This window comes from Sorghum bicolor, chromosome 1, assembly GCF_000003195.3.
Source record: "Sorghum bicolor cultivar BTx623 chromosome 1, Sorghum_bicolor_NCBIv3, whole genome shotgun sequence".
NCBI classification, from domain to species: domain Eukaryota; kingdom Viridiplantae; phylum Streptophyta; class Magnoliopsida; order Poales; family Poaceae; genus Sorghum; species Sorghum bicolor.
This window is the reverse complement of record NC_012870.2, coordinates 79,364,429-79,392,149: the sequence shown is the minus strand read 5'-3', so window position 1 is coordinate 79,392,149 and position 27,721 is coordinate 79,364,429. Positions and strand designations below refer to the sequence as shown.

At 47.4% G+C, this 27,721-nt stretch overlaps 5 protein-coding genes across 6 annotated transcripts; 2 read left to right on the top strand and 3 right to left on the bottom strand.

Moving 5' to 3' along the window:
* LOC8077981 (hydroxymethylglutaryl-CoA synthase) lies at positions 135–5,251 on the top strand. The gene is made up of 13 exons (XM_002468583.2): positions 135–673; positions 789–900; positions 2,161–2,267; positions 2,599–2,731; positions 2,938–3,081; positions 3,232–3,390; positions 3,485–3,558; positions 3,640–3,715; positions 3,882–3,937; positions 4,051–4,138; positions 4,220–4,360; positions 4,468–4,617; positions 4,710–5,251. The coding sequence occupies exons 1-13, from the start codon at positions 150–152 to the stop codon at positions 4,902–4,904; spliced, it is 1,959 nt and encodes a 652-aa protein (XP_002468628.2). The 5' UTR covers positions 135–149; the 3' UTR covers positions 4,905–5,251.
* Positions 1,629–11,951, bottom strand: LOC8057545. Of its 2 annotated transcripts, XM_021451032.1 has the most exons (5): positions 11,113–11,951; positions 10,425–10,672; positions 10,119–10,305; positions 9,449–9,537; positions 1,629–1,874 (listed from the first exon to the last, which is right to left on the bottom strand). In XM_021451032.1, exons 1-5 carry the CDS (start codon positions 11,659–11,661, stop codon positions 1,772–1,774), a joined length of 1,176 nt encoding a protein of 391 aa, XP_021306707.1. In that variant the 5' UTR covers positions 11,662–11,951; the 3' UTR covers positions 1,629–1,771. The 2 variants fall into 2 exon arrangements, with proteins under 2 accessions (XP_021306707.1, XP_002465978.2); XM_002465933.2 differs by lacking the exon at positions 1,629–1,874 and having other exon boundaries at positions 9,223–9,537; positions 11,113–11,936.
* On the top strand, positions 5,927–9,025 carry LOC8059475 (ataxin-10). Its single transcript, XM_002468582.2, has 3 exons — positions 5,927–6,531; positions 6,897–7,747; positions 8,573–9,025. Exons 1-3 carry the CDS (start codon positions 6,006–6,008, stop codon positions 8,576–8,578), a joined length of 1,383 nt encoding a protein of 460 aa, XP_002468627.1. The 5' UTR covers positions 5,927–6,005; the 3' UTR covers positions 8,579–9,025.
* On the bottom strand, positions 12,174–17,151 carry LOC8085735 (phospholipase D beta 1). Its single transcript, XM_021451030.1, has 10 exons — positions 15,671–17,151; positions 15,385–15,501; positions 15,069–15,263; positions 14,628–14,885; positions 14,471–14,539; positions 14,236–14,383; positions 13,907–14,055; positions 13,475–13,645; positions 13,143–13,340; positions 12,174–12,732 (listed from the first exon to the last, which is right to left on the bottom strand). The coding sequence occupies exons 1-10, from the start codon at positions 16,550–16,552 to the stop codon at positions 12,439–12,441; spliced, it is 2,481 nt and encodes an 826-aa protein (XP_021306705.1). The 5' UTR covers positions 16,553–17,151; the 3' UTR covers positions 12,174–12,438.
* LOC8077980 (subtilisin-like protease SBT1.2) lies at positions 23,612–26,549 on the bottom strand. The gene has a single exon (XM_002465931.2). The coding sequence runs from the start codon at positions 26,178–26,180 to the stop codon at positions 23,913–23,915; it is 2,268 nt and encodes a 755-aa protein (XP_002465976.1). The 5' UTR covers positions 26,181–26,549; the 3' UTR covers positions 23,612–23,912.

The following is a 27,721-nucleotide window of genomic DNA, read 5'->3' as shown; positions in this document are numbered from 1 at the left end:
ATGAGACGAGTGGTGAATGAGGAGGTCTTCGCGTAACGGCGGACATACATATACATTAACAGAAGAGGCGACATGGGCCAATGTACCAAACTTGTTTTTTTTAGTGAGGAAATAAATTTAGCACTTATAGTATACTCCAAATTTACAGTATGGTAGGACCATGGTCCAAAAGCCGGATCCGATCAGGAAAAAGAGGCCGGAGCCAGGAGTCTCACAGCTCCAAGCCTTGCCAAGAGGCAAGAGGGCCAAAACCAGATGCTCCCCAGAGGCCCAGGACTCGTGGCTGGCCACGTGCTCGGACCCCGTGGCAACCAGGCGATACGACCGAGGCTCGAGGAGGGCGAGGGAAAGGACAAGCCCGGACAGGAGCCTCCAGCCGTCGTCCCGCGCCCGCGCCCTTCCCACCACCAACCGCCGGCAGCTCCCACTGCCACTGCCAAGTCCAAGTCCTGACGGGAGGACGAGGACCGGAGCCCGGAGGAGTGAAAGAAAACGCGAAAAGAATTTCGAAAAAGCGGCGCTGCGCGCTGTTGCCCGGGTGTATCCTTCCTTATATATACGGCGCCGAGGAGGGGGAAGCCTTGCCCGTCCGGCCCATCCCGCACCCTTTTGCCTGCCAACTGCGATCCGCTCTTGTAGGCTCGCTCCCCAATCCGCTTCTTCCCTCCCACTGGTACTGGCCTCTCTCCTATCTCCCAATCCGTGGCCGGAGATTGGCAGTTCACTTGCTCTCTTCTCTCACACGGTTTGCATGCATGCCTGCCTGACCGACCCTGGGCTGTCTGCAGTTTTGCGTGCAGCGGCGGCGGCGGCGGAGGAGGAGGAGAGATGGCGTCGGAGGCCAAGAACGTGGGCATCCTCGCCATGGACATCTACTTCCCGCCCAACTGCGTGCTCCAGGTACCAGCGCCGCCTCTGTTTCCCCGCGCGCCAGATTCGCATTCCCCTTCGCCCCTTCTTCCCTTGGATTCGTCGTCGTCGGGGGCACCGGGCACGCACGCGCTTCCATCCGTTCGATTCGAGGTCCAAGGCATGCGGCCGGGCAGGCGGCGTGGACACCACCACACGCTTTGCGTGGTTTCCCTGCACCTGCGCCTGCGCCTGCGCCTGCGCGGGCTCTTTACGGGTTTCCGCGGGTTTTAGCCTATCAAAATATCGTGCCCCGTGTTTAACTGGCTATTATCGGGGGACTTGAGTGCAATTAGGCCCACTCTAACACTCATCCGTTTCACTGTTGTCCACTAAACGCTACACCAATCAACCTTAATAATTCCTGATCAGTACTTCCAGCTGTACTTAAACCATGTGTCGATTGAGCCGATGGGAAACTGTAGATGAAGTATATAGGAGGACAAATCTCGCTGTTTGCTAGACTGCTGGTCATTGGTGAGCTGGCTAAGGAGCAACTGTCCTTGTCCACATTCTTTTCGTGAAAACAAAATTGGTCCTTCCCAGATCTTGCAAGAGGAACAAGACGTAGTTGCTGACATGCGAATTCTTGGCACTTAGTTTTGCTGGAAAGAAAAATGCTGTGTCGGGGAGGAAAAGGCCTAGATGATGCCGACTGAAACGAACTCTCTAGTAGTATTAGCCCCCTTGTGCCCTGTTCAACGTGCACGACTGGTGGCGGCATTTAAGCACCTCGTGCTGATCAAATATCTGGCAAAACTGTTTTTAGTACATACTACACAGTTCGCAACAGGTTCACCAGCAATACTACCTACGATGGCCAAAGAACAGGATATGGGCACATATGGCCATGGAGAATCCATCACGTATTGCTTTGTTGTTTCACCATGTTTACAGAAATCAGTAAAGCTTTCATCTCAGTCGTGTGCATAGTAGTTTCAGTCCTCAAGTGCATGCTGCTATTTCTACAAAAAAAAAATTTGAGTAGAATAAAGGTCAACATGTCAGATCTCTTAGAAAATATCTGTAAACTTGAATACGACAGAAGGAAAAATAATATTGTAAATTGTAATTAAACGAGGGCTTCACCCCATTCAAAACAACTGGTGTTTTTAGGACACATTCAGTTTTCTATTCTGAGATAGTTGATTCACTCGTAGCACCTCAGTTTGTCTTCAGATTATTAGTATAGTATCATTCTGTTTGGTAGTTGCTGTGGTGTACTGCAAATTTACATGATATTTGTTACAGGAAGAGTTGGAAACACATGATGGCGTGAGCAAAGGGAAGTATACCATTGGGCTTGGGCAGGAAAGTATGGCATTTTGCACTGAAGTTGAGGATGTTATTTCGATGAGGTATATTATTTTTTCTGAGTGCTTATACTGGTTAATGCTCCAATTTTCATTGTTTTCTCTTTTCTTCATATCTTTCCCAAAATAAAGCACTTTGCCATGCTTGATTTTAAGTTATTTGATTCTGCCTTCAACACCAGAACATCAGTTCATGTATTTTTGAAAGTAATTGTCCTTGATCCCTTATCCTGTCATTTATGAAATCCAAATGTTTGTGACCTATTTAAAATGGCACAATTTGAAACAATGTTATTTCATTTTCAACACCCAGACAATATTTGTTTCTCATTTAGTCCTTTTGTTATAAATCTAACTTATTAAGATATTGGTTCAGCTTGACAGTGGTGAAGTCCCTCCTGAAAAATTATAACATTGACCCAAAGTGCATTGGACGTTTGGAAGTTGGCAGTGAAACAGTAATAGACAAGAGCAAGTCTATAAAGACATGGCTGATGCAGATATTTGAGGTTTGTTTCTTTCATTACAAAAAATCTTTTCAATTCTTTTTTTTTAAAAAAAACGTAGATGGTTCAGGCTTTTAGGCATGATCCAGTGATCCTTGTTGATAAAGCTAAAAAGTGAAATAATTCATTTTATTTTCAATAGTTGTCTTGAAAATTTTCGAATTGAGCTTGCTTCAGCTACAGTTTCTGACAGCTGCATTTGAATTCAGGAATCTGGCAATACTGATATTGAAGGAGTTGACTCCTCAAATGCATGCTATGGTGGGACAGCTGCATTGTTTAATTGTGTTAACTGGGTTGAAAGCAACTCATGGGATGGGCGTTATGGACTTGTTGTTTGCACAGACAGTGCGGTAGGTGACATGTTGTTATTCTTCAATCGCTGTAACTTGAGTAAAGATGATATTTATTAGCTAAAACATAATTATTTTACTTGACCTTTTGAAGCACGTGCTATTTCTCATGCTGACATTTTCGATCCACTCTGATACCCTTTCTTTCAGGTTTACGCTGAAGGTCCGGCTCGTCCTACTGGTGGTGCGGCTGCTATTGCAATGCTGATTGGACCAAATGCTCCTATTTCTTTTGAAAGTAAATATAGGGGATCCCATATGGCCCATGTATACGACTTTTACAAGCCCGATCTCGCGAGTGAATATCCGGTATGTCTCTAGTCTACATGTGTCTTACACACCAAAACAGACACAATAAACTGAAATTTAATGGACAGGAATTTATGTCATGCAATATGTGTAGGTGGTTGATGGGAAGCTATCACAGACATGCTACCTTATGGCATTGGACTCCTGCTACAATGTATTTTGCAAAAAGTAAGTTATAACCCTTTTATTTTAGCAAAAAGCCAAGTTGAGTGAGCTGACTGAATCTGGATCCACTATCCCATATTTCAGGTATGAAAAGAATGAGGGAAAGCAGTTTTCAATTTTTGATGCAGATTATGTTGTGTTCCATTCTCCATACAACAAGGTATCAGAAACAAACATACTATTTTATTTTAAGATTTCCGTAGCAAAGTGCACATGACAGATGGCATCTTAGGTGATGGTCTTCCAAAGGCAACTTAAATTTGTTGCTCCCTGGAAAGTATTTTTTATTATCTGGTTTTCTAATTATAAGTTTTTGCTTTGTTCAGCTTGTACAGAAAAGCTTTGCTCGTTTGTACTACAATGATTTCCTGAGAAACTGCAGGTTCGTCATTTACTATATTAGCATCTTTGTGTGCATCAAATAATAAACTATTTATCCACTTATCAAAATTGACAACTGGCTCAACTAAAAGATTTCCCGCCCATATCAAGCAGCACGGTTGATGAAGAGTCAAGGGAAAAATTGGCACCCTATGCAGGCTTGTCATCTGAAGAAAGCTACCAGAGTCGCGACCTTGAAAAGGTATATAAAAGGTTAGATTACTAGAAGTATCTCCACATGATCAAACTATCTGGCGCTGATCAATTAAGCTGTGCTACACAGGCATCTCAGCAAGTTGCAAAGAACCTGTACGACTCCAAGGTTCAGCCAACAACATTGATCCCAAAACAAGTTGGGAATATGTATACAGCATCACTCTATGCCGCTCTTGCATCGATTATTCATAATAGACATGAAACTCTGGTATGATACTATTTAGTATTTACAGTGTGTGTTTCCCTCTGCTTTTACAAGACTGGCCGACCAATGTTAAAGTAATTTCTTTTCTTCTGTACTTTTGACATGTCCAGGCAGGGCAGAGGATTGTTATGTTTTCATATGGCAGTGGGTTGACATCAACAATGTTCTCTTTCAAGATTAATGAAGGCCAGCACCCTTTCAGTCTGCTAAACATTGCAAACATAATGGATGTTTCCAAGAAATTGAAGGCAAGACATGTGGTGAGTATTAGCGATATTCTTTCATGAAAAAATCTTCAATTATCACTGAAGCCCACTGTGTTTAACATAAAGTGAGGGTATGTTCCATGCAGGTTCCCCCAAAGAAATTTGTCGAGACACTGAAACTGATGGAGCACCGCTATGGGGCGAAAGATTTTGTGACCAGTCAAGATACAAGTTTGCTATCTGCAGGTACATATTATCTCACGCACGTTGACTCCATGTACCGAAGGTTCTATGACGTGAAAGGTGACAGTGTCACCACTGCAATCTCCAACGGCCACTGATCTGTCTTCTGCTCGAAGCTGCAACAAGTTAAATAACAGAGGCAGGTGTCCTAAGTATTCTGAGTGTTCTTAGATTATCTATTATTAGGAGGGTAAGCTGGAGCTTAGATTAATCTCTGCCCAGTTGTAAGGTTGTAAAGTTAGTTAGAGCTGCGCCATTGTTGTAATGCTTGCTTAGTAAAAACTCTGGTGCTCTTCCGTTCTTTATTGGTGTGAATTGCAGTGCTTGCAAAATTCAAATCAAGCACACTGCTGAGTTATTAGAATTCTGAATAATTTGCAGAATCACTGGTTACATCCAAGTTATGCTGTTGAATGCATCTGGATTCAGTTGTACTGTTGGAGCAGTCGTGTCATGTCTTGTACTTTTTTTAATTAGTTTCTAACAGTAGATTCCAGTGTCCGGATGGATGACTGACTAGAGGGAGGTTTTCTCTTTGTTTTTTTTTTCCTATAGAATGTTTCTTGCACTGTGAGTAGGGCTAAAGGTACGCATATAGTCTATGCTACTCCCCCCGTCCAAAAAAAAATGTTGTTTTAGGTTTTCGTGTCACAAGTTTGACTTGATTTGTAGAAAATATGTGCAATATTTGTGTCTCTAAATAAATTTGATAAAAAACTAGACTTAAAGATCTTTTCAATGATACTAATTATGTACTATAAATATTAATATTTGTTACTATATTTAGTTAAAGTTATTTTTTGGAAAGCGCAAACGACGCTTATTTTGGGACGGAGGGAGTATATATTTGTTGCCTCTACCCTCTGTCACATGCCAATTGCAATTTGCAATATAAGAGAACCTATTGAAGATTAGTAATTTCTCATTCTTAAATCTAAATTAATCTAGAGTAGAAATTTAATGGGGTGATGAATCGAGTACTTTTGTTATATCGGTATTAGACCCAGTGTGGATGGAATTTTGACTATATACAGTCGGTATATACATAGTGGCCCGTCAAAATTGACGAGCTCTGCCAATGTGCCGCAGCGCCGCCGTGCTCCATTTGCTTCCTGGCAGGAGCTGAACAAAAGGAACCGTGGAGCGGAGGGCAGGAGGATTCAGAAATCACAATCAGGACACGCTAAACCCCCACCAACATGTCTCCATCCGACGACGGCGAGGAGACCCTCGCCGCGCTCATAGAAGCCTCCAGGACCCCGGAGGGCCGGGAGGGCCTCTCCGACGTGCTCGACGACACCCTCTTCCTCCTCCCGGCCTCCCCGTCGCGCCTCCTGCTCCTGCGCCTCCGCCTCCTCCGCAACCTCCTTGCGGGCCACGAGCTCAACCAGTACGCCTTCATCGAGCGCTGCGGCCCCGCCGCCGTCGCCGCCTCCGTGCTCTCCTTCCCCTCGCTCGCCCCCGACGTGGCGCGCGCCGCGCTCCAGGCGCTCGGGAACGCCGCGCTCGCCGGGGAGTTCCACCGCAACGCCGTCTGGGAGGCGCTCTTCCCCGAGGTGCTGCAGGAGTTCGCGGGGCTCAGGGACCAGGGAGTCCTGGATCCCCTGTGCATGGTCCTCGACACGTGCTGCGGCGGGGAAGGCGGTCGTGGGAGGCTCGAGGAGCTGTGCCACGAGGAGCTAGGCCTGCCAATCCTCGTCCAAGTTGTCACTACGGCCTCGCAAGGTGAGATGAGCTTTCCCCCGCATTGTTGTTCGAATGTCCTGTACGTGCTATGGACATCGATGATTTGTTTTCAGGTGCTATAGGTTATTAGGTTTGTCTGTAATTTGGTATTCTACTAGTACCTGATTGTTGCATGGCAATATGTGTGAGCCTGCTATCTTAGTTGGAAATCGGGGTGCATACTTTATATATATATATATATATATATATATATATATATAATAATGACAAGAAAAACCTTCTGGTTATTTTGTTGCAATGTGTAGTAGCCTTCACCACTGGGATTTATTAGGCTGTTATACAAGATCCTCTGTTGTTTTGTCTGTACAAGTTTAGTTGATCCTAACCAGAATTATGTAATGCAGTGGGGCACAAGGAAGAGTGGTTAGAGTGGCTTCTGTTCAAAGTCTGTGTTGAGGAGCAGAAGTTCGAGAGCTTGTTCTATGCCTTATGCTCCACTAATGATGTCGAGCACACAGACAGTGGCGAGTATAATGCCAAGCATGTTTTTCTTCTGGGTACACTGTCAAGGTGTTTGAACAGCCACCCCAAAGAAGTTACTGTCTCGGACGGTTTTGCACATGATGTTTTCAATCTACACAAGCATGCTGCCGAAACTGTGAATTTTACTCACCGAGGTACGTCCCCTCTTCCAACTGGGAGCCCTGCAATCGATGTCCTTGGATATACACTGCAGCTCCTGAGGGACATTTGTGCCTGGGAATCCACCTCATCAGATACTCAACGTCCTGTTGACTCGCTATTGCAGACTGGCTTTGTACAGCGCCTTCTGAGATACCTAGGTGAGCTTGAGCCACCAAGTACAATCAGAAAATCAATGGCAGGAGGACAAGGAGATAACCATCCAGCTCTTGAAAATGCAAAGGTCTGCCCATACATTGGTTACAGGAGAGATTTGATTGCGGTCATTGCTAATTGCTTAAACGGAAGGAAGAAGGTGCAAGATGAGATTAGGCAGTTAGGTGGGATCATGTTGCTACTGCAGCAATGTGTCATCGATGAAGATAATCCATACTTGAGGGAGTGGGGTCTGCTGGCTGTTAAGAACTTGCTTGAAGAAAATGAAGAAAATCAGAAGGAGGTTTCTGAACTTGAGATGCAAGAACCTGTTATAACTCCAGAGATTGCTAACATAGGTCTCAAGGTGGAGATAGACAAGGAAACAGGTCGTCCAAAACTGGTCAATACTTCTGATGTAAGTATACCTGTACCTGATCTAAAATAAGTTTGGATTGGATATTTATAAATAACAGATTTGTAATATCCTTATTATCCTAAATGCTTGTTAAACTAAATAACTTGTTCATTGTGTGACTTGTTTAATTGTTTATCATGAGAATTCTGTCATGTGGGGGCGCACGTACGCCAGGCGTGGGCGCGCGCGCGACGAGCGCAGAGCCCGGGAGCACGCTGAGCGCGCGACGTCGCCCAGGGGCTAAGAAGGAAAGAGTTGAGATTAGTTGCTATTTTTATTCCTTAGATTCAGGGATGATTAGTTTCCCTCTTGGTGAAGGCCACCGGCCTATTTATATCTTGTAATCGGGATATTTGAGGATTAAGCAAAGTATTACCCAAATCTACTTCTCCCTATTCTAAATATCAAGCCGACGGCAGAGGGGCATAACCTCGCCGGCGACGATGGACCAGGGCTACGATCTTCGTAGCCGAGGGCCTCCTACCCTTGGGGTTGACGCTCTTGACAATTCTATTATAGTATTTCAAATCTAGGTTACTCTGCAGTTGCATCGAGTTGTTGTAAGCTCTTTGCTCATCGTTTCACATGAATATAGACATATAGTTGAGTTCTAGATGAGCTTGTCTTTCTGCCTTCCCTATGACATGAATATATAACCTGCCTTCCCTATGATATGAATATATAACCTGCTCATCTATAACATCATTTCACATAAATATATAACCTTCTGGAATTTTGTCATTAGCTTGGTTATATTGTTGCATTGCAATACGACAGCAGCAGTGTTATCTGATTGATTGACTGACTGCATAATTCGTTTTGCAGACCTGAACTCTGACTACAGGCACTGTCAGAATCAAGGTTATGTTGATGCTGTAGAATACATGTGCTACCTTTTGGTTGAAAAAGTCTGCAATTTACTCCGATGATGAAAAGGTCTCATGTATGTACTGTGGTTATGATTGAGAAAACAGAGTTTTGCTACAAGAGTGATTTGGATTTTGAGAGAAGTGATTCATGGTAAGCAAAGCAGTTGTGTAGATGTATGTGGTTGGTGGTCTCGGAAGTGAACTTTGTATGCGGAAAACGTGGACATGGGCTAAGCATGTGGCCCTTCCTGTGTGGAAATTTTAGTTTTATGACGTCGATAGATTACACTTTCCAAAAGGTGAGCTTGATAGAAGTAGATACGCCGACTTTCTGAAATTCTTATTTGGTTCTGTGTTAAACCTGGAATTTGGTATCCTGTACGATGCTAGTTCTAAGTTTTTTTAGTTTCTTTTTGGTTAATATAAGATTGTACTCTGCTTATTATTACTAGAGATGTCATTAAAAATGGTTTGAAGTTTCGCTCATAATTTGTTCTGATTGTGCGGGCTACCAAAACTACAAGCAGTTTGTTTTGCTAAAAGACGTCACGGATAGCACAGGGAGGGACTGAAACTGCAGCTAACAGTACCAGCTGTAACCAACGGTTGCAGCTATCAAGACTTAAATAGATATAGAACACGATTCTGATGTCAAAAGAATCACTTCCAACATTGCAAAGATTACAAGACTCTTGTATGACAACTTACAAAATGGGAAAGTAACTAGAAGTACTTCCCAGCCCCAGATCCATTATGCCCTAGACGGCAAGTTGATCCACAACAAGTTCAGGCATTCAGCTAAGAAAATACAACATCTGAACGGAGTACATACTTGGCATTCTTTTTCACAACCCGGGCTTCATGCAGCATACATTTGGCGCCATGTAGGTGGAGGAGTGCCATTCCTTGCACTGGAGCAACCTATCATGCAGTAGCCTCAGATTAGGATCATTCTAACGTGTGGCACAGGCAAATACCAGCTGATCATATAGGATAAGAGCCATGCAATGTTTTTTCACCCTCAGGCACCTTTTCAAACTTTTACATGGAAACCAGGCACATGATTATGGATGAATGGCTAGTAGTCTAAAATCTACATGAACTTGTGAGCTGCAAAAAAAGACTCGTAAGCTGTCATGTGCACGATACATTTCTCTTGGGCATAATTGTCCATCCAGACCACTAACTCGATGGCAGTGCATATAATCCACTTTGCCTCTATGGCATGAGTGGCATACCAAACACAAGACAAAATTCATTTAATTACCAGCAGCATAAGTTCTCCACAAAAGAATTTCTTTGGATGTAACAATCAGAGAAACTCAATGTGATATTTTTTTTTTGAGGCAAGCTGGAGGAGTTTGCACCCCTACAGTAATTTATTAAAGGATAAAGAGTACAGGGATAACAAGACTAAAAAAAAGAAAACAAGGAGACAGGAAGAAAAAAGAAACTCAATGTGATTTTATCAAAGAGAAGAGGATTTTGGGACCAGGAAGTACCTCAGCAACAACTCCACCTCTTTGATCATAAAAGACAGTCTCCCCTCCAACAAGAGCTTGTCCAGATGAATCCTTTGCGCTTCCTTTGCCAGAAAGGTAAATTAAAAGCGTATAATACGTTTTAGAACCATCCCCAAGGTCGACACTCTCATCAATATGCCGACCAAAGCGCTGACCTTCAGTGTACCTGTATGCAAGAAAGATCAGCATTCGATACCATTTGCGGCTCAAGCTTTCTAACAATGTGATCATCGCATTAGCCCAGCAGCAGATCACTGCTCAACTTCTAAGAGTACTCCTACATACCTGTAGAACCTGATATTTGGATTCAATCCTGTTGCTACTTTGCCAGAAACGCTGATGTCTGTAAAAATTCTGTTTATTCCTGATTCCCAAATGGCTTGAGCAAGCAATGGATCCATCACAGATATCCGATCATTGTCTCTGTAAGCCTCCCCCTTTAGTGGCCCCAAACTGCCCTGGTGCGTGAAGCCCATAGACTCAGCAACATCAATGAAAGTCTTGGCCTCGGCGGAAGTGAAGAAGTCCGGAATCTATAACAAGTTGACAATTGGTCAGAAGAGCCAGGATCAGGTAAAGTTAAACCTAATAAGTTCTCGTGACAATTAGCAATTCTCTCTCTCCCTCTTTTAACAAACAAAGACTATGATACTCTTTGGCAGAAATTCTTTTCAATCTAATAGCATGCCATCAGAGATGGCTTCTACTTCCAAAAGTCATTCTTATCAGAAATTCAGGAGGCCATAGTGGTCTACCATGACTAGCGTTTCCATACAGAGAACAATTTTGCAGAAAACATGCTTGCTTGTCTAGATAGCTCAAATCAAGATTCTCTAATCCCAGAAAAAAGAGAGGCCACCAAAATCAAGGATGGCCGTGTAATCATGGCTGCTTCTTTGCGGCTTTCAATCCTAGCAATTGCTCATTACGGGAAGTGAATAGGGATTCAGGGGAGCCGGGAAGGAGGGCTTACGGTGAGGAGGTGGGTGCCCTTGAGGCGATTGATCTGGAGATCCTTCTTGGGCTTGACCGACGGCCATCTCCCGCCGCTGCCGCTGCCGCTGCCCTTCTTTGCCTTCTTGCCCGCCGAAGCTTTGTTCTGGCGCTGCTGGCCGGCGCCTCCTGCCGCGGGATCCATGGCTGCTGCTTGCCTCTTGCGGTTCGGTGGCATCAGGGAGACAGAGAAGGCTGACTGGGCCAAGCCCTCGACTGGGCCTGGGCCACTAGGTTCAATGCATTTTACAAAAAGAGCCTCCGGAATAAATCGGTTCGCGCTCGCTCTCCCGACTCCCGAGGCTTGACGGCGAGGGCGGCGGCAGTCGTGCGCCGCCCCGCCGTCGTCGATGGGCTTCTCCTCCTTTCGCGCCTTCCGCGGCCTCAGTTCCCCATTCCCACATCTGTCGCGCGCCCTACTACTCCGGACCCCGTCGTCTCCGTGTCTCTTCTCGCTAGCCTCCTCACACTCGCTGCGCCGATGTGGCAGCTTCGTTCCCCAATCTCGATACACCAGTGTGCAACTCATGGTGAAGAAACGGGGTTGGGGTTGGCTACGTGGCGTTGCCCAGCGGGGGATGACTGTATCAGTGGGGAAACCGGTGTCCTGGTAGGGGTGGAAGGCCGGAAGTCGGAGGTTCGCCCGGTGAGCGCGGCTGGAGATGGGATTGAAGAAAAATTATCTCGCTCTATCGACTACCGCTTCCCCTATTTCGAATTCCTGCTGCTACTACGGTGCTTGCAAAATTCAGCAGATTGGTTGTTTAACTGATCACTAACATATTTGACCTACTCCTTCGAAATGCGCGCCTTAGGCAATTCAGAAAACCTCAAATTTCTTTGGTAAACTCGATTGGGTCATTGTCGCGTGATTTTTATGATAAGGTGGTCTGATTCCTCGTTCCAGATGGTGAAGCCAGATATTTCTTTCCATTATATATATATATATATATGTCAGACAATTGTAAGTAGTAGCACACCTGGAGGTGAGCTACAGTTCTTTTTTATGTGCTGCAGAAACTACTGTTACAGAAAAAAGTATAGAGCCAGATCCACTATGTTTACCTTTCAAAAAAATCCAATAATGTGTTCATGTACAATTTATGGAGCTGAACTGACGAACCATTTGGTGACACTGCTGTTGGATACAAAGTACTAACCTATTAATCTCTGGTGTTGACCTTCCTACAGAAAGCTAGGTGATCTCTTGAATCAATCCCGGAGGCATGTAACTTTCTTTTCTGCTGACACAATGTTGAAGCTGTCAATGTCACCCGCAGTGACTTCGGTAACCTATAAGCTCTGCTCATATTGTGAGGTTTTCTTGGATGTTCAGGAATGAGCCGCAGATGTTCCCACCAAGATCTGGGAATGTGGCACACCCAGACAGAGGATTCACCTTGCCACTGGAATCGATGCTGACGGGATACTTGAGCAGGTGGCCCTTCATCTCGGTCACATGGCTGGAGATGAATTTCTCCCAGTTCTGCTGTCCGATGTGCCGCACCTGCCTCGTGCACTCTAGACTCTCCGGCATGGTGAAACTCTCCTCGATGTATCCGATGTGCTCTGCCCATAGAGACATTCTGTACCCGAAAATCTGCAGGTGAAAGCACACACGGATTAGCAAAGCCCATTTGTCTCTACACGAATACACTATTCTCCTGTGTTGCCTCCGTAGGAATATACGGTGTTGGCTAGTGATATCTTTCTGGGTATTGCTAGTTTAATGTATAGTCCCATTTCTGTAAGTGGCAAATGCCTGTGCCACTCGTTTGGCCCGCATTGTAAACTCCACATTCTTCTTAATGAAAATATACGTAGATCTACTACGTATTACCAAAAAAAATCTCTTAAGTGTTCTTGGAAGGAAAATAACACAATTCGAATTGTGATGTTAACTTCTGTTTTTGTCATTTTGCCAGAGAAAATATGATACACAAGACAAGATAGCACTACGGCAGTACTGCAATACCAAGTTACCAACTTATCAGAACTGAGGCATATTACCTGTCCACGAGGAGCAGAAAGTGTATTTGCCCATGTGTGCTGGGGTTGGTATGCAGCCATTGCGATCTCTGTATCTCTAGTTCCTTCCATGGACCTCTGGTTGATGTTAGCAGACCCAATGATCACATATTCATCATCCACGATCATGCCTTTTGAGTGCACATACACCATGAATCTCCTATTCTTCCGAGCTTGGTCCTGATTGGATATCCAAGTTGCAGAAAAATTGTATTTTTTTTAGGAATCAGTACATCCTTCATTTTTGGGCATTTCTAAAGTGTGCCGTGATCAGCAGCAGAAAACAGAACAACAGTCTGTAGTCTAATTCTAACCTGTGGGTTACTGGCTGAGAATTGTCCACCAGAAGTGCTAGTAGTGTCCTCAGCTTCACGGTTACCAAGGCAGAAGAAATTCAGGTAATCCTGCGGCTCATATGTACCATCTAGTCCTGCTTCTTTCAAGGCCTTATAGATTATCTCATACATCATTTGCATTGTCTTTTTCTACAATTGTAAAAGGAAGAAAAAGAATTACATGAGATGAGTTATGCTGTTTCAAAAGGAGTGTTTATATACGGGGGAAAATGGCAAATTTGCGAAGCCCACTGTTGGCAATGGCAAATTTCCAATTTTCTCAGCAGAGGGAGGTGCAGGACTAAAGGTTTACAGAATAGATAATTCACTGCTCCTAAACAAGGAAACAATCCTAATCCTAATACATAGTCATATTCTAACACAGACAATAGAAGGGTTGTAAGACCTAACCTGCCAATAAAGAATCCTTTGCGTAGGAGTACCAGTAGGATTACCCTCAGGCCACATTGGAACTACTATATAAGCTGAAAATCTCTCATTCGAATAAATCTTGTTTGCAATTTTGAGTGCTATCTCAATGGGTATCAGATTATTAGCACCTGCAATGACTGTACTTCAGAGTCCTGAATTTTGTAGTACTTTAATTACTTTGTTTCTGGTGTTATTTGTGAAAATGAGGGGATCAACACAATTTGGACCACTGAATGCAAGAGAGTGCCATTGGGGTGTGAGGGATCCAATTTAGATGATCAGAAGGGAAAAGTTGTTTTTATGCTCACCGACATCTTTATGTGAATCCCAATTAAATGAAGAGCCAAGGAAGTACTGGTTCTCAATGTAGATGAAATGTTGAGCACCTCGGATGGCATTCACATATGCTGTATGCACGCTCATATCAATCAGTACATTTTTCCCACAAACAAGATTCTGTTAATCAAAGTAAAAGTTTGTATTAAGTACAAACAATGAAGCACTGCATATGTGGTCAGCATAGGTATAATCTAGTACATTTACCTTACTAGTGGCCTCCCGTGGATCTTTTGGAAAACCCTTGACAGAGTTCGAATCAATTGATCGGAAAATCTGCTTTCCAAGTAAAATTTGCTCAGGGCTCCACCATGAATGACAGAATTTTTTATTTGCAGTTTATGGAGCCCTTCTGAGGACTTACCTGCACATCCCATCTTTCTGGATCATTGTCATTTGAATAGATTTCGTCATCAATAGCTATAATATCAGGTATCTTTGCAATCCAGAGCAGCGAATCATTATGCGATCTCGACAATTTTGACAGTTTCTTAGCACCACTGCGCTTTGATGCCTTTAACCAGCGTTCCTCAAAGTTTTTCAGGACATCATATGCTGCTGGACCATCGATCTTGGAATGCAAGTCATGCCATGGCTCTCTTGGGCCATGAGCATCTTCAACCTGCGAGTAAATGGTTGGCACATGAGGATCTAACAAACTGCGACGGGTTCTGTCTCCTAAAAGGAAAACAAAATGGAACAAAGTTCCAAGACAACAAGGGAGGAATTCTTTTCTGGCCATTGCATAAGGTTCTCAACTAAATCAGTTTGATTTGATATGATACATGTGCAAAATTAGACCCACCGCAAAATTTGGGTTGTAATAGTCTTCCTTGTGAAATGTCTCAAGAGTCCGAAATAGAGTGTGTCTTGGTGTATCATACCGCCCTCCACATAAATCAAGGCCTCCTACAAAAGCAACAATCTTCCTTTTATGATTCCCAGCATCAGCATCCAAGATCACTGTTTTCTGATGGTGAGTAAAGATAGTGCCTGTTTCCTGGAACCAATGGTTACCATCAGTGCACACCCCAGATGATATGGCTGCAGGTAAACATTAGGATGGAGAGAGGGATGCTTAATTTTATGTGGTCATCAGAATGTATAGTTATGTATAAGACCTGTTGTTTCACCCAGCTGTGCCTTTTCCCAGCAGAACGTGGGCAAAGCAGTATCTGAACTGAAGAATGCTTGAAGAATCTCCGGGTCTCCTCATCCCTTGTTCCCATGTAACCTTCCTACAGGTAAGAATCCAATAAGCAAACAGGCTCTGTTCTTTTTTCTCTATGAGATCCCAAATGAAGTCTGGGACAGAGATCAAATTTGAAGAAAGAAATGCAGTTCGAATATTTTGGAAATGAAATGAAATCCTTGTCAGCCGCCAGGTGAACCATGCGTACGGCGTACCATCTTGATGCCGAGGAGGCTCCGGGACGTGGGGTCGTCCCACACGAGCAGCAGCACCCGCACCCCCTCCTGCGACTTCTTCCTGAGCAGGTCGCCGAGCGCCATGTCCCCGTGGCCGTCGCGCACCAGGTGGATGGTGTGGAACACGGACCATCCGGTGATGTAGATGAGCCTCCGGGCCTGGGATATGGCGTCGTAGACGTCGCGCCAGCACTGGCCGTGCCGGCGGCAAGCGCCGTTCCCGAGCCTGATCTCCGGCAGCGTGCCGTCGGCCACGTGCGCGTCCTGGTACAGCGTGACCTTGCCGCCCCGGCGCAGCGGGAAGTAGGTCCTGGGCACGCCGGCGAAGTCCGGGCCCGGGGTGACGCCGTGGTGGTACATGGTGAGCCTCGCCACGGGCACGTACTGCACCGACAGCCGAAGCACGGCCCCCGGCGCGCACTCCTTTCCGTTGCGCTCGAGGACCGGGTACGCGCCCTCGACCCTGTCCCCGGTCTGCAGCCGGTCGGCGCGGACGGCGACGACGCCGATGAGCTCCGCGCCCACGACGTCGCTGTCCTTGACGACGAAGTTGACGGCGGCGGTCTCGTGCGCGACGGGCACCATGAACTGCTGCGCCCACACGGGGTTCTCGTCGTCGGGGATGACGAAGGTGCGCGCCACCACGGCGGAGGCGACCTGCACCGTCACGTAGGGGTCGCTGGTCATGCCCTCCGACGGCTTGCACAGCAGGTCCCGCATCCTCTTGGACAGGATGTCCTTGTTCGGCAGGTTCCGCGCCTCGTGGATCCAGATGTCCAGGCTGCCGTGCAGTAGCACCGCCGGTGCGTCGTCCCCGGCGGTGCCCACCCAGGCGATGCTCTCGTCGTCGTCCTGGGGCATCGTCCGTCGCGAGCCTGCCTCGATCCGATGGCACGGTTCCGCTCCTGCTGTGTGGTGGTGGCCTCGTCAGTCCTCGGCGGGCGTGCATGCAATGTGCATGCCTCCTCTCCTCTCGTCCCGGTACCCGGTTCGTCGTCGCGCGGATCGGCCGCTTCCCCTGAATTCGAGGGGAGTCTGGGTGGAGCGGTTGAGCCGACGAGTGGCCGCGAACTGGGCAAAGGAAACGACGCTCCGTTCAGTTCGATCCATGGCCTCCAAAGCCCTCAAGGCCTCCGTCGTGACTGGGCCTAACCTATATGGGCTTTCAAAGCCCAACCTGCTTTGAGAAACTAGGACTCATTTGGCAGCTCTGGCTCCTTGCTAAGCTGGTGAAACTAGAAAAAATAGTTTCACCAGCTCCTACTCCCTCCGGTCCAAATAGTTGCGCCTCTAGATTTCAAATATTGGGCCAAAATACATGCTAGTATAGATTATAGAAGAAAACGACATACAAAGCTATCTATTCAGTAGACCTGCTAGCTACTATAGACCGGAGTACCAGCCACAAGTTCACCCGACTATTATGACAAGTGTGACCCTTTTGTAGGGGCAACAACGTAATTTCCATCTACAGTAACATGCGCTCCCAAAATTTGGTATCGCTTTAGTGGCAGTTTTGACATTGAATGGGAATTTAACTTCGCCATAAAAAACAACCCCGAACTTCAGAGTTAAAATTTTGCATTTAGAATTATAATTTTTGTAACGAAGTTTGCTTAGAGTGAAGATGTGACTTTGACTTCGTCAAGAAAAATCAACTTCGCTGCAAAAAAACTATCTTCGCCAAAGAAGAAGGAAAAACTAAAGCAAGGCTAAGCGAAGACAAGAATTTGGCTTCGCTTGACAATTGAAGATAGAAAGAAGACGGAGCAAAAATCGACTAAGTCAAAAATACAAAGCCTACCAAAAGATCGGTGGACAAAATTGAAGAATGAAGACTTAGATATAGAAAAAGACCACTTCGCCCTTGTAGTTGAGAAGGGTTGTAATTGTTTGAGTCAGAGGTAAAATTATCATTTTGTGTAAAATACGAAGGCTAGGGTCCTATAAATACTTCCTCCGACATATACTGTACGATGATGAAAACGAATGCAACTGAGTCTTGCATTTTACTCACGATGGATGATTATATGACTGCCCCATTTTGTCCGAAATTTTCACTCAACGGAAGTGAATGGAGCCACCCGATAACTTCTTTTTGCATATGGAGATGAAGCTACGAATTTGGGGCTCGTGTCTCCGACTCTCATGATGGTGGCTACAAAGCATGAGCCACATTAAGCATCTCTTTGGTGCGGCTCACACTCGCTTCACCTCCTCCTACAAACAATGTAGCACCATTACGCTTGGGCATTTGGATTAATCATTTTTTGGATCGGGTATTAGCCTTAAAAAACACTATCCATAAATTTGGGTACCTGATAATTCGCATTCGGGTATTACTTAACATACTCGAATATATAGAAAACAATAAATTACACTAAATTTCAATAATGAATACATAATTTCAGCAACAATTTATATAGAATTTCAACAGCAATTTACAGGGAATAATATATTATAGTCACTTGTTCAGATATAGAGAATTATATTTTACTAAAGTGATAAGTTAAAGTGTTCAACTAACAACACATGATTAATACAAAGAGAAAAATAAACCTTTGGGTAGTTTGGATAGGGAGTATTACCCAAAGTAATTTTGAGTAATCAAAATTGCTATCAGAATTTAGGATCTCGTATCTCAAGTTCAAGTAATTTGGGTCTGGGTTTGAATAATTCGAGTATGGACAATAGATATCGGATATTTTGCCTAGCCTTAAGCACCATTATGTTGTATTGTAGCAAGAGCCTTTCTTTCTCTCTCTCCATCTCCGGAACGAACTGCCGTGAAAGATAAGCAGGTGAAGCCAGGCTGGAGGCTTCAGGGCTTGTTTAGATTTAAAAACTTTTTTGATTTTAATATTGTAGCACTTTTGTTTTTATTTGACAAACATTATCCAATCATAGAGTAACTAGGCTTAAAAGATTCATATCATGATTTATAGGTAAATTGTGCAATTAGTTATCTTTTTTATCTATATTTAATGTTCCATGCAAGTGCCGCAAGATTCGATGTGACGAAAAATCTTGTAAAGTTTTAGGTTTTGGAGTGCATCTAAACAAGGCCTCAGTATAGTACCACTACAGCACAAAAAACGGAAGTCAAGTAAAGCCTTGTTTAGTTCGCAAAAATTTATGTTTTGACTACTGTAGCATTTCGTTTTTATTTGACAAACATTGTCCAATCATAGAGTAATTAAGCTCAAAAGATTCATCTCACAAATTACAGGTAACATGTGCAATTAGTTTTTATTTTCGTCTATATTTAATATTTTATGCATGCGACCAAAGATTCGATATGACGAAGAATCTTGAAAATTTTTGCGAACTAAACAAGGCCTAAGCCCCTTCAAAGAGACAATAAATAGGCCCTTAAAGGAGGAGAAAAACATGGGGTCACGTATTGCCTTTGGAGGGAAGTTCATGTTTTGGATACCAAATAGAATACCTAAATATAAATTAATCATGGTCTAACAAAAATAATAGAGACTAACTGATGACTAGAACTTATTAGAAAAATAATTAATTCATATTTGACCTATTATTCAAGAAGGGACTAAACTTTTAGTGTAGTGATCCGAAATAGACCCTTCCTAAATGGGTGTTTAGTTAGGGGTGATAAAATTTAATAGATATTGTAGTGTTTTGGTTTTATTAGACATTTAGTGTCCAATTATGGACTAATTAAGCTCAAAAGATTCATCTTGCAAATTATCCTCTAGCTGTTGTTTTAGTTTTGCAAATAGTATATATTTAGTACTTCATGTATGTATCCAAACATTCGATGTGATAAGTGATAAAAATTATCACGAAACCAAATAAGGCCCTAAATGTGTTTGAAAAAAAGCCTATATGTAAGGCCTTGTTTAGTTCACCTTAAAAACCAAAAACTTTTCAAGATTCTTCATCGCATCAAATCTTGCAGCACATGCATGAAGCATTAGATATAGATAAAAATAAAAACAAATTGTACAGTGTATCTGTAAATCGTAAGACGAATCTTTTAAGAGATAATATTTGTCAAATAAAAACAAAAATGCTACAGTATCAAAGTCTAAAAAAAATTGATCTAAAGAAGGCCTAAGCTAAAAAAAAGCTATGCTAGGGCTTTATTTAGTTCCAAAAAATTTTGGAAAATCGACACTGTAATACTTTCGTTTGTATTTGACAAATATTGTCCAATTATGAACTAACTACACTTAAAAGATTCGTCTCGTCAATTCCGACCAAAATGTGTAATTAGTTTTTATTTTCGTCTATATTTAATATTTCATGCATGCGTATAAAGATTTGATGTGACGGAAAATCTGAAAAATTTGGCAAATTTTTTTAACTAAACAAGGCCTAAACAAGGTGTTACTCTGACTATTCCCTGGTGTACGATGATTTTTCAATTCCAGCACAGACACAGTCCGGTACACACACAGTGCACACCACAGCTGTCGTGTCCTAGCCCTGGCGCGACACCACGGAGGAACACGAGAGCATTCGATTTGGCCCTTGAAACCTCGATCCTCTCCCCTGACGCCGTGGCGCCTTTCCGCAGGCCGCAGGCTGCTGGTGCTCCTCCCCTCGCAAGTCGCAACCGCGACTGGACGGCGGGGTACGGTCCGCGAGCGCGCGTCGCTGTTGTTGTGCCTCCGTGGTCCAGGCCGCCTGGTGCCTGTGCAGTGTGGAGACGGAGACGGAGACGGAGACGCCCCAGCCGGCCAGCCCCCATGTCCCAAGCATGAAGTATGCATGCACCCACACACAGCAGTCAGACGTCCTCGTTTGTACTCGCCACTGGATTGCGTTGCACTGCATTTGCCTCGGTCCTGTTCGGCTGTTCCTGGCAGGATCAGCGCCCGGCCTCTGCTGTCTGCTCCAAAGGCGCTTGAAGGTCCGTTTCGTTCATCTATCACTCATTCACTCACACACTCCTGCTGGTGCGTGTGAGCTGTGCAGTGTGCACCTCGTGATCTCGCTGACTCGTTGACCTAGCTGTGCACCTGGCTGAAGGCCGACCAAGCAAATCCAGGCCCAGCAGCCTGTGCTGTTTTTTCTCTCTCTCAACGACATTCATTGTTGATTCTCATCGCTCATCAGTGTTCAAAAAGCGGCTAAGCACAGGGAAGTGGCGTCCATGGCTCCATGCTTCCATGCCCTGTGTATCCAGTGGCTAGTGCAGTGCTTGTGCTTCCTGGGACTTATCATAGGGTAGCGACTAGCGAACAAGTGAGGTGTCCGACATGATCGTGCAGGCTCAAAGCGACATGTCCGAGCACGGAACGGCAGCTGACGCAAGCGCGAACGCAAGCGCCGACCACCGTGGCTCTCCACGGCCCGTTTCCATGCGTGGTCACTTTTGGCAGATGCAGTCAGCAATGGATCGGGATGTGACCTTTCCGTGAAAGAAAAATACGGGGCCCTTTTTCCCCAGATCCAGTGCCTTTTCTTTTTTATATATTATATTATTATTAATATTGATACCTCTGTTCTAAAAAGAACTGAAAACGTAGTTCCAATCCTATGATGAGTCAAGTAATATTTATAATACACAATTAAAGCTTGTTTGGATCTTATTCTTATAGTGAGGTTTTGGATTCTAGATAGTGAATGTAGACTTTAGATTTTGGGGAAAAAAAAGCTTGTATAGATCTTTTTTTTCTTATAGTGATTATTGCTTAGGTATGGTGTAGATAGTTGGTTTCTAGAATCCAAAGTGTTTGCATCTCATTCTTATTTTTCTATCTCATTTTTGTTTTTCTTAGGAGATCTAAATAGGATATACTGTCTTTAAATTATCATGATTTTTTTTTCATAAAAGAGATATAAATATTAGTACATGTTTTTTTAAAAAATAACTAAATTAAAGTTGGTTGACTCATTTGAGGATATTTTTATTATTTTTAGTTATGAAGGAAATACATATCTGTGTTTCTGATTTAAATGCAGAATAACTCAATTGATTGACTTCAATATGTTCTATTGTAACACACGAACAAGCTCGCTAGTATAAATATATATAAATCGCCATGCGTGCGCAGACTCTAGTTCATCAGCGCATCGAGCACAACGCGACTAACCTCATCTGTTTCTCCTGTTCATTCTGTCCTTGCCATCCTTCTCGCTTTGGCTCGTGATCATGGGACAGCCATGTAGCCCACAGTCACGGCCACGGCGGATACTCGAGTGAAATGGGGCACAAAAGAGTGGTATGGCACTGGGCAATGCAGCCTGCTGCGCCCTTTTTAGTTTCCATCTGGGTAAGTCGCCGTTTGGTTTGCTACGCTAAGTTTAACTTCAATCACGTCAAATATTTAGATACATACATAAAATATTAAATATAAACTATTTACGAAATTAAAAATATAGTTAGAAAGTAATTTGTGAAACGAATCTTTTAAACCTAATTAGACTATGATTAAACACTCATTGTCAAATAAAATGAAAATGTTACACTACCTGTTAAACTTTAACACCCCAACCAAACACCTCTTAAGATGAAAACAATAAGATAACAACTCTTGCTGCTGAATCGTCGCCGTTGCGAGGAGCTTTGTTCCGCTTGCCGTCTAGGGCATCATCCACTATTTTGTTACTGATCTCATCCTCTTTCCTGCCTTCGAGCTGAAGACTTGTGATCACCGATCAGTGTGTGTTTGTGTGCGGGCGCGCGTTTGTGTGTGAACCTCGTTTATATTCCTGCAATGCAAGGCCGATGGAGCTTAATGCGTGCCTGAGCGCATTGGGCTCATGTGCCTGCAGGTAGCTCATGTTATGATGGCGTTAACTAACTTTACGGTCAAGCCGGTGAAGCGGTGATGAAGGGAGGGAAAGCTAGATCTCAGTACTACTACCATTACCACTACACCCGGTAGCAGTAGCACCCACCACAGCGTCCCTACTTATTATTTTCCGCCGCTGTTACCCACTAAATACACTGTCACATGCGTGGTAGCGAGAACAGAGCAGGGTTTTCCCCCCGAACAGTGCAGTCGTTAACTGTTAGCACAGGCGCACAGCACACGTACGCCCAAAGCCCAAAAGGTCCTGTTACCGCTCGTCAACGTGCTTTGCGACGCGACTAACGGCCGTAAACTAAAACCGCTGTGATCCTGCTTGCGCGGCTGAAACTGTTCTTCCTCGTCGGCGTCGTCTCTGAGCTTCTCGTACGTGTACCGTATGCGGCAGGTTCAGAAATCAGAACGCAACAATTGCCTGCACGTACAGATAGAACGGCAGCAGTAACTTGCTGCTGCGCCTGCGTCCGGCGGCGCAGGAAGTGAATGAATTTTTACAGGCTGGAAAGGGCAAGGTGATGTGTTTATGCTGCCGCCATAAAGCGAAATGGACGAGCCTTCGTCAGGCACTTCAAACCGGGAGTTATGGCGGCTCCTTCCTTCGTACCCGTATGGAGACGGACGGGGACGCGTCTTCGAGTATGTAAATGGCGCGAGCTCGCACTGCTCTTCTCCTCTGCAACCTCTCGCTATTACTCCTGTGACGTTTCCGTGCCTGGCTGGCAGCAATGGTGGTGGAGTGGAGAAATGGCGATTGGCGAGTCAGCAGCACCAGCACCCATCAAGGCAGGCAGGCAGGGACGCAATGGCCGTCGTCGTCGTCTTCTTTGGAGCTCCGGCTCCAACAAGGCAACAAGCAGAGCTCGATTTGTTGGCGCGGGAGTGGATCGTGCAAGTGGAAAGACACACAGTGCCGTGGTACTGAACGAGATCAAAAGCCTACTATGGCCTTGCCATCGCCAAGTCGCCAACCCAGACGCGTTGGCATCGTAGCATGGTCACGAGGACGGAGGACCCCAAACCGTCCTGCAAAGTAGGAGCAGTAGCCGTCCATGGAAATTCTAGACGGAGCAATAGGTATAGGTTAGGTTGTGGGAGTGGTGGTACTTTAGCAGATGGAACACAACATAACAGATGGGGGTTTTCGAAACGATTAATTATTTCCGCCATTTTTTTACATACAGAACGAACGCGACATTGCCATTGCCATTGCCACTGCAGCTGAGCTTGCTGCTTCACAGATGATGATCGGGTACCCTGCCTGCCTATACAACAGCCGCATGATGCCTACTTCCTTCGCCATACGTACACGGGGCACACTCATGATTACCTACCGCTACTGAAGTACTCATGACCTTCTTCCCTGGAGACACGACACGACACGACACGAGCACGGTCATGCCGGCCGTTAAGCAGATTGAATTGGGGAGCTACGCCTACGCGGCGGCCTTGGCCGGCGGTATCACGATCGGGCTCCGGACCTCGTGCTCGCTCGACACCCACTTCAGGTTCCCCTCGGCGCCGCCCACGGCCGGCGGCCCGTTCCACCGCACCGTCACGGTGAAGCTCTGCTTCTCGTTCACCTTGGTGAACCGCAGCATCGGGGGCCGCACCACCACGGACACGCCCTTGGGCATGTCCACCACGGCCTTGTACACCGAGTTGGCCTTCCCGACATTGGTCACGGTGCGGCGGACGGTGATCGGATGGGACAGCAGCTTCACCACCAGCGACGGGTAGTTGAGCTCCGCCTCGGTGATGGCCTTCAGCTTGGCGCAGGCGATGCGGCGCCCCGTTATCTCCTTCACGCCGTCGTCCCCGAGGCCCAGACCACAGAGGTAGGCGACGTACTCGCCGGCGCTGAGGTCGTACACCAGCCCCGGGTCGACGGCGCGGGACGGGTTCACGTACCCGGCGCCCATGCCGTAGAAGCTCGCCCGCCGGTACTGCTCGTCCTTGATCGGCACGCCCGTGTGGTCCGCCGTGTTCGACGACGTCATGATCGCCGACTTGATCGCGGCGGGGGACCAGCTCGGGTGCAGGCTCTTGATGATGGCCGCGATGCCGCTCAGGTGCGGCGTCGACATCGACGTCCCGGACTCCATGAAGAAGGTCAGGCTCACGTCGTCCGCGAACTGCGGGTGCATCTCGCTGGGCGCCCACGCCGCCAGGATGTTCATGCCGGGACCGGTGATGTCCGGCTTCAGGATGCCCGGGCTCGCCTTGTTCGGCCCGCGCGACGAGAAGAAGGCCACGGACGGTGCCGGGGACGAGCTCATCACCGTGCCCCGGAACGTGATGGTCGCCGTGGGCTTGGGCGTCGACTTGACGTACGCCGCGATCTTGGACCCCGCGGCGTAGCTCACGTGCGACGCCGGCAGCACGTGCGCGTCGGCGAAGGTGGTGTACCCCTCCGCCGCCTTGTTCATCAGGATCATGCCGGCGCCGCCGTACGCGGACACCATCTGCCCCTGCTCGACGTGCTCGGTGATGGAGCGGCTCTCGCACAGCACCACCTTGCCCCTCACCTCGGTCTCCACCAGCGTGCTGCAGTCGCGGGCCTCCGGGTCGCCGTTGCGGCCGGGGAAGACGAGCGGCAGCGGGCGCCCCGCGGTGTTGTTCCGGGGCTGGAACAGCGACTCGCCGTCGAACTCCTGCCCGTTGCCGAGCCTGACGGTAGTGCGTATCGCGCGGTCCATGGTGCCCGCCGCGACCGTCAGCATCCACGGCGCGCCGTTGGTGATGGATCCCGCGGTGGGGCCGTCGTTGCCGGCCGCAGCGCTGACGAAGATGCCGTGCTCCATGGCCTTGAACGTGGCGATGGCAATGAGGTCGTAGTTGAACTGCGCGCCGTCCGTGGCGCTGATGGAGAAGGAGAGCACGTCCACGCCGTCCTTGACGGCGGCATCCAGCCCGGCGACGATGTCCATGATGGAACACCGGCTCCGCGTGCACACCTTGTAGATGGCCAGGTGCGCGTGCGGCGCCATCCCGGACGCCGTGCCGTGCGCGTTGCCGCGCACGTCGGCGTTCTGCACGAAGTTGCCCGCCGCCGTGCTGGCCGTGTGCGTGCCGTGGCCGGCGTCGTCCACGGGCGGCGCCGTGTTGTTGATGGCCGCGCTCCCGAACGCGCGCGCGCCAATAACCTTGTTGCTGCACCCGCCGCCGGCGATCGACCTGAACTGGCAGGTGCCCTTCCACTTCTTGGGCGGCGGCGGCAGCCCGGCGTCGTTGAAGGACGGGTGGCTGGGCAGGATGCCGGTGTCGAGGAGCCCAATCACTACGCCGCGGCCGAACCCGGAGCGGCTCCAGAAGCCGTCCTTGCCCATGTGGAGGCCGAGGAAGCCCGGCGAGTGGGTGGTCGCCAGCGGCAGGAACTCCTCGGGGTAGAGCCGCAGACACCCCTCCTTGCTCCTCAGCGCCTCCGCCTCCGCGTCGGTGAGGCGGGCGGCGAACCCCGTCAGCACGTGGCTGTACGAGTGGATGATCCTCGGGCCGTCATCCGCCGCCGAGTCCAGCGTGGCCTCCGGCAAGAAGGACCGGTGCCACTCCTCCAGCGAACCGGCGCTGTCGCCGCCGGCGTCGTCCCTTGGCTCGAGATGAACCACGTAGTTCTTGCGCTCCTGCGAATCGGCGACGGTGAGCAGCGCGGCGGCGGACAGCAGGACGAGGAGGAGGGGAAGGAGGCTCCTTGGGGTCCTCATGAGGCTAGGCACTCTAGCAAGCAGGAGTGGACCGGAGGAGGAAGACAACTAGACAAAGGGAGGTAGCGGCTGCTGTTGCTGGATGCTGCTGCCGCCGCCTTGGCGTTGCTGCTCGGCGCTCGCTAGCGCCGAATCGATTTGAAGCGAGGGAGGAGTGAAGTGGCGTGGCAACAGCGAGGGGGATGCCGGGGGTTTATGTAGGGTGGCACGGCAGGCAAGAGGCAGCAGCAGCAGTGGGTGGGGGAGGGACTCAGGAGTGAGTGATGGGCAGCGCAGGGCACTGGCGGTGAGCTGGAGAGCAGAATCGATCGAAGCAGGGAGAGGAGGAAGAGGACTGGACTGATTTTGAATTTGATTTGGTGATGCCATTGGCGTTACTGTTCCCCCCTTCCCCTTCCCCTGCCCCGGGTTCGGTTTCCGTTCCGACTCCGGGTGGGCGGTGACCACGGTGACCGTTGGATCAGAAAACGACGTGTCAATCAGTGCTGTTTCCCCGGCCCTTCGTCTAGAAGTCTGGGGCTGCTTTCCGGTCCGGCGAGGTCCATGGATTCGGCGTGGCCGTGGCTTCGCTTCACGCTCCTCTCCATTCATTTCTCACGCTTTCTTTTGAGCTGTTGCCTCATGCACTGTACGGCACTACTCTATCCCTGAAGCAACACTCAACGTAATGCGTGGAGTAACTCCATCAGTAACGGCGGAAGCAGGGTAAAACCTTTTTAGAATGGAGCTATGGATCGTCCTCGTGAAAAAGCAAGTACAGTTCAAAACGTACGCACCGGATTTCTTTCCACGAGAGAGGCTTGTACTGTACCACTCCCGCTCCCGTCACGCTGAAGCTTTGGTGTGTGAACAAAATCATCCTGTCTTTGGACTAAACGTCGTTTCATTTCACAGAATGCTATCCGGCCGCAGGCATACAGAAGGAGCCACGCCCACACAAGGCGGCCACGGGCACTGAGAGCCAGAGGCAACGCCATTTTGAGCGGCGGCATCATTCGAACCCGCGTCGTCGTCCTTCCCTCCCTATCCGAACCCGTGGATCGCTGACCGCTGCGCGCCACTCTCGCGCCACGCATGAGCTGGACGGCGCCCCGGACGGTAGCGACTCGCGTCGTCTTTCAGAGCTTCCAGCACACTGTGTGTACTGCTATCGCATGCGCATGGCCACCTCTCGTCTCCTCTCCGCTCTGCATGCATTCGGCGTTGGTGGCCTCCCAGAGTGATGGCGATCGGTGCGGACGCTTTCAGTGCCAGGGGCCCACCTGTCGGCGACAGCGCTAAGGATGGGTCGGTGGGGCAAATCCTTGGTTGCAGGACTAGTGTTTGTGTATTTCTGTGGAGGAAATGGTGCGCAGCGCAGGGGTCCATCATTCTTTGACCCCGCGGCGGCTTTTGGTTATGTGCGTCGACAGACAGATGTCTGAGCCAGGAGCAGCGTTCGAAAACGTTTCGCCGGAATCGCTTGTCGCTTTGCGTCGGGAGAATGATAGATGGGAGTGTGCTTTTCTTTAAAGATAATCAAGAGATGCAAGTGCTGGGGC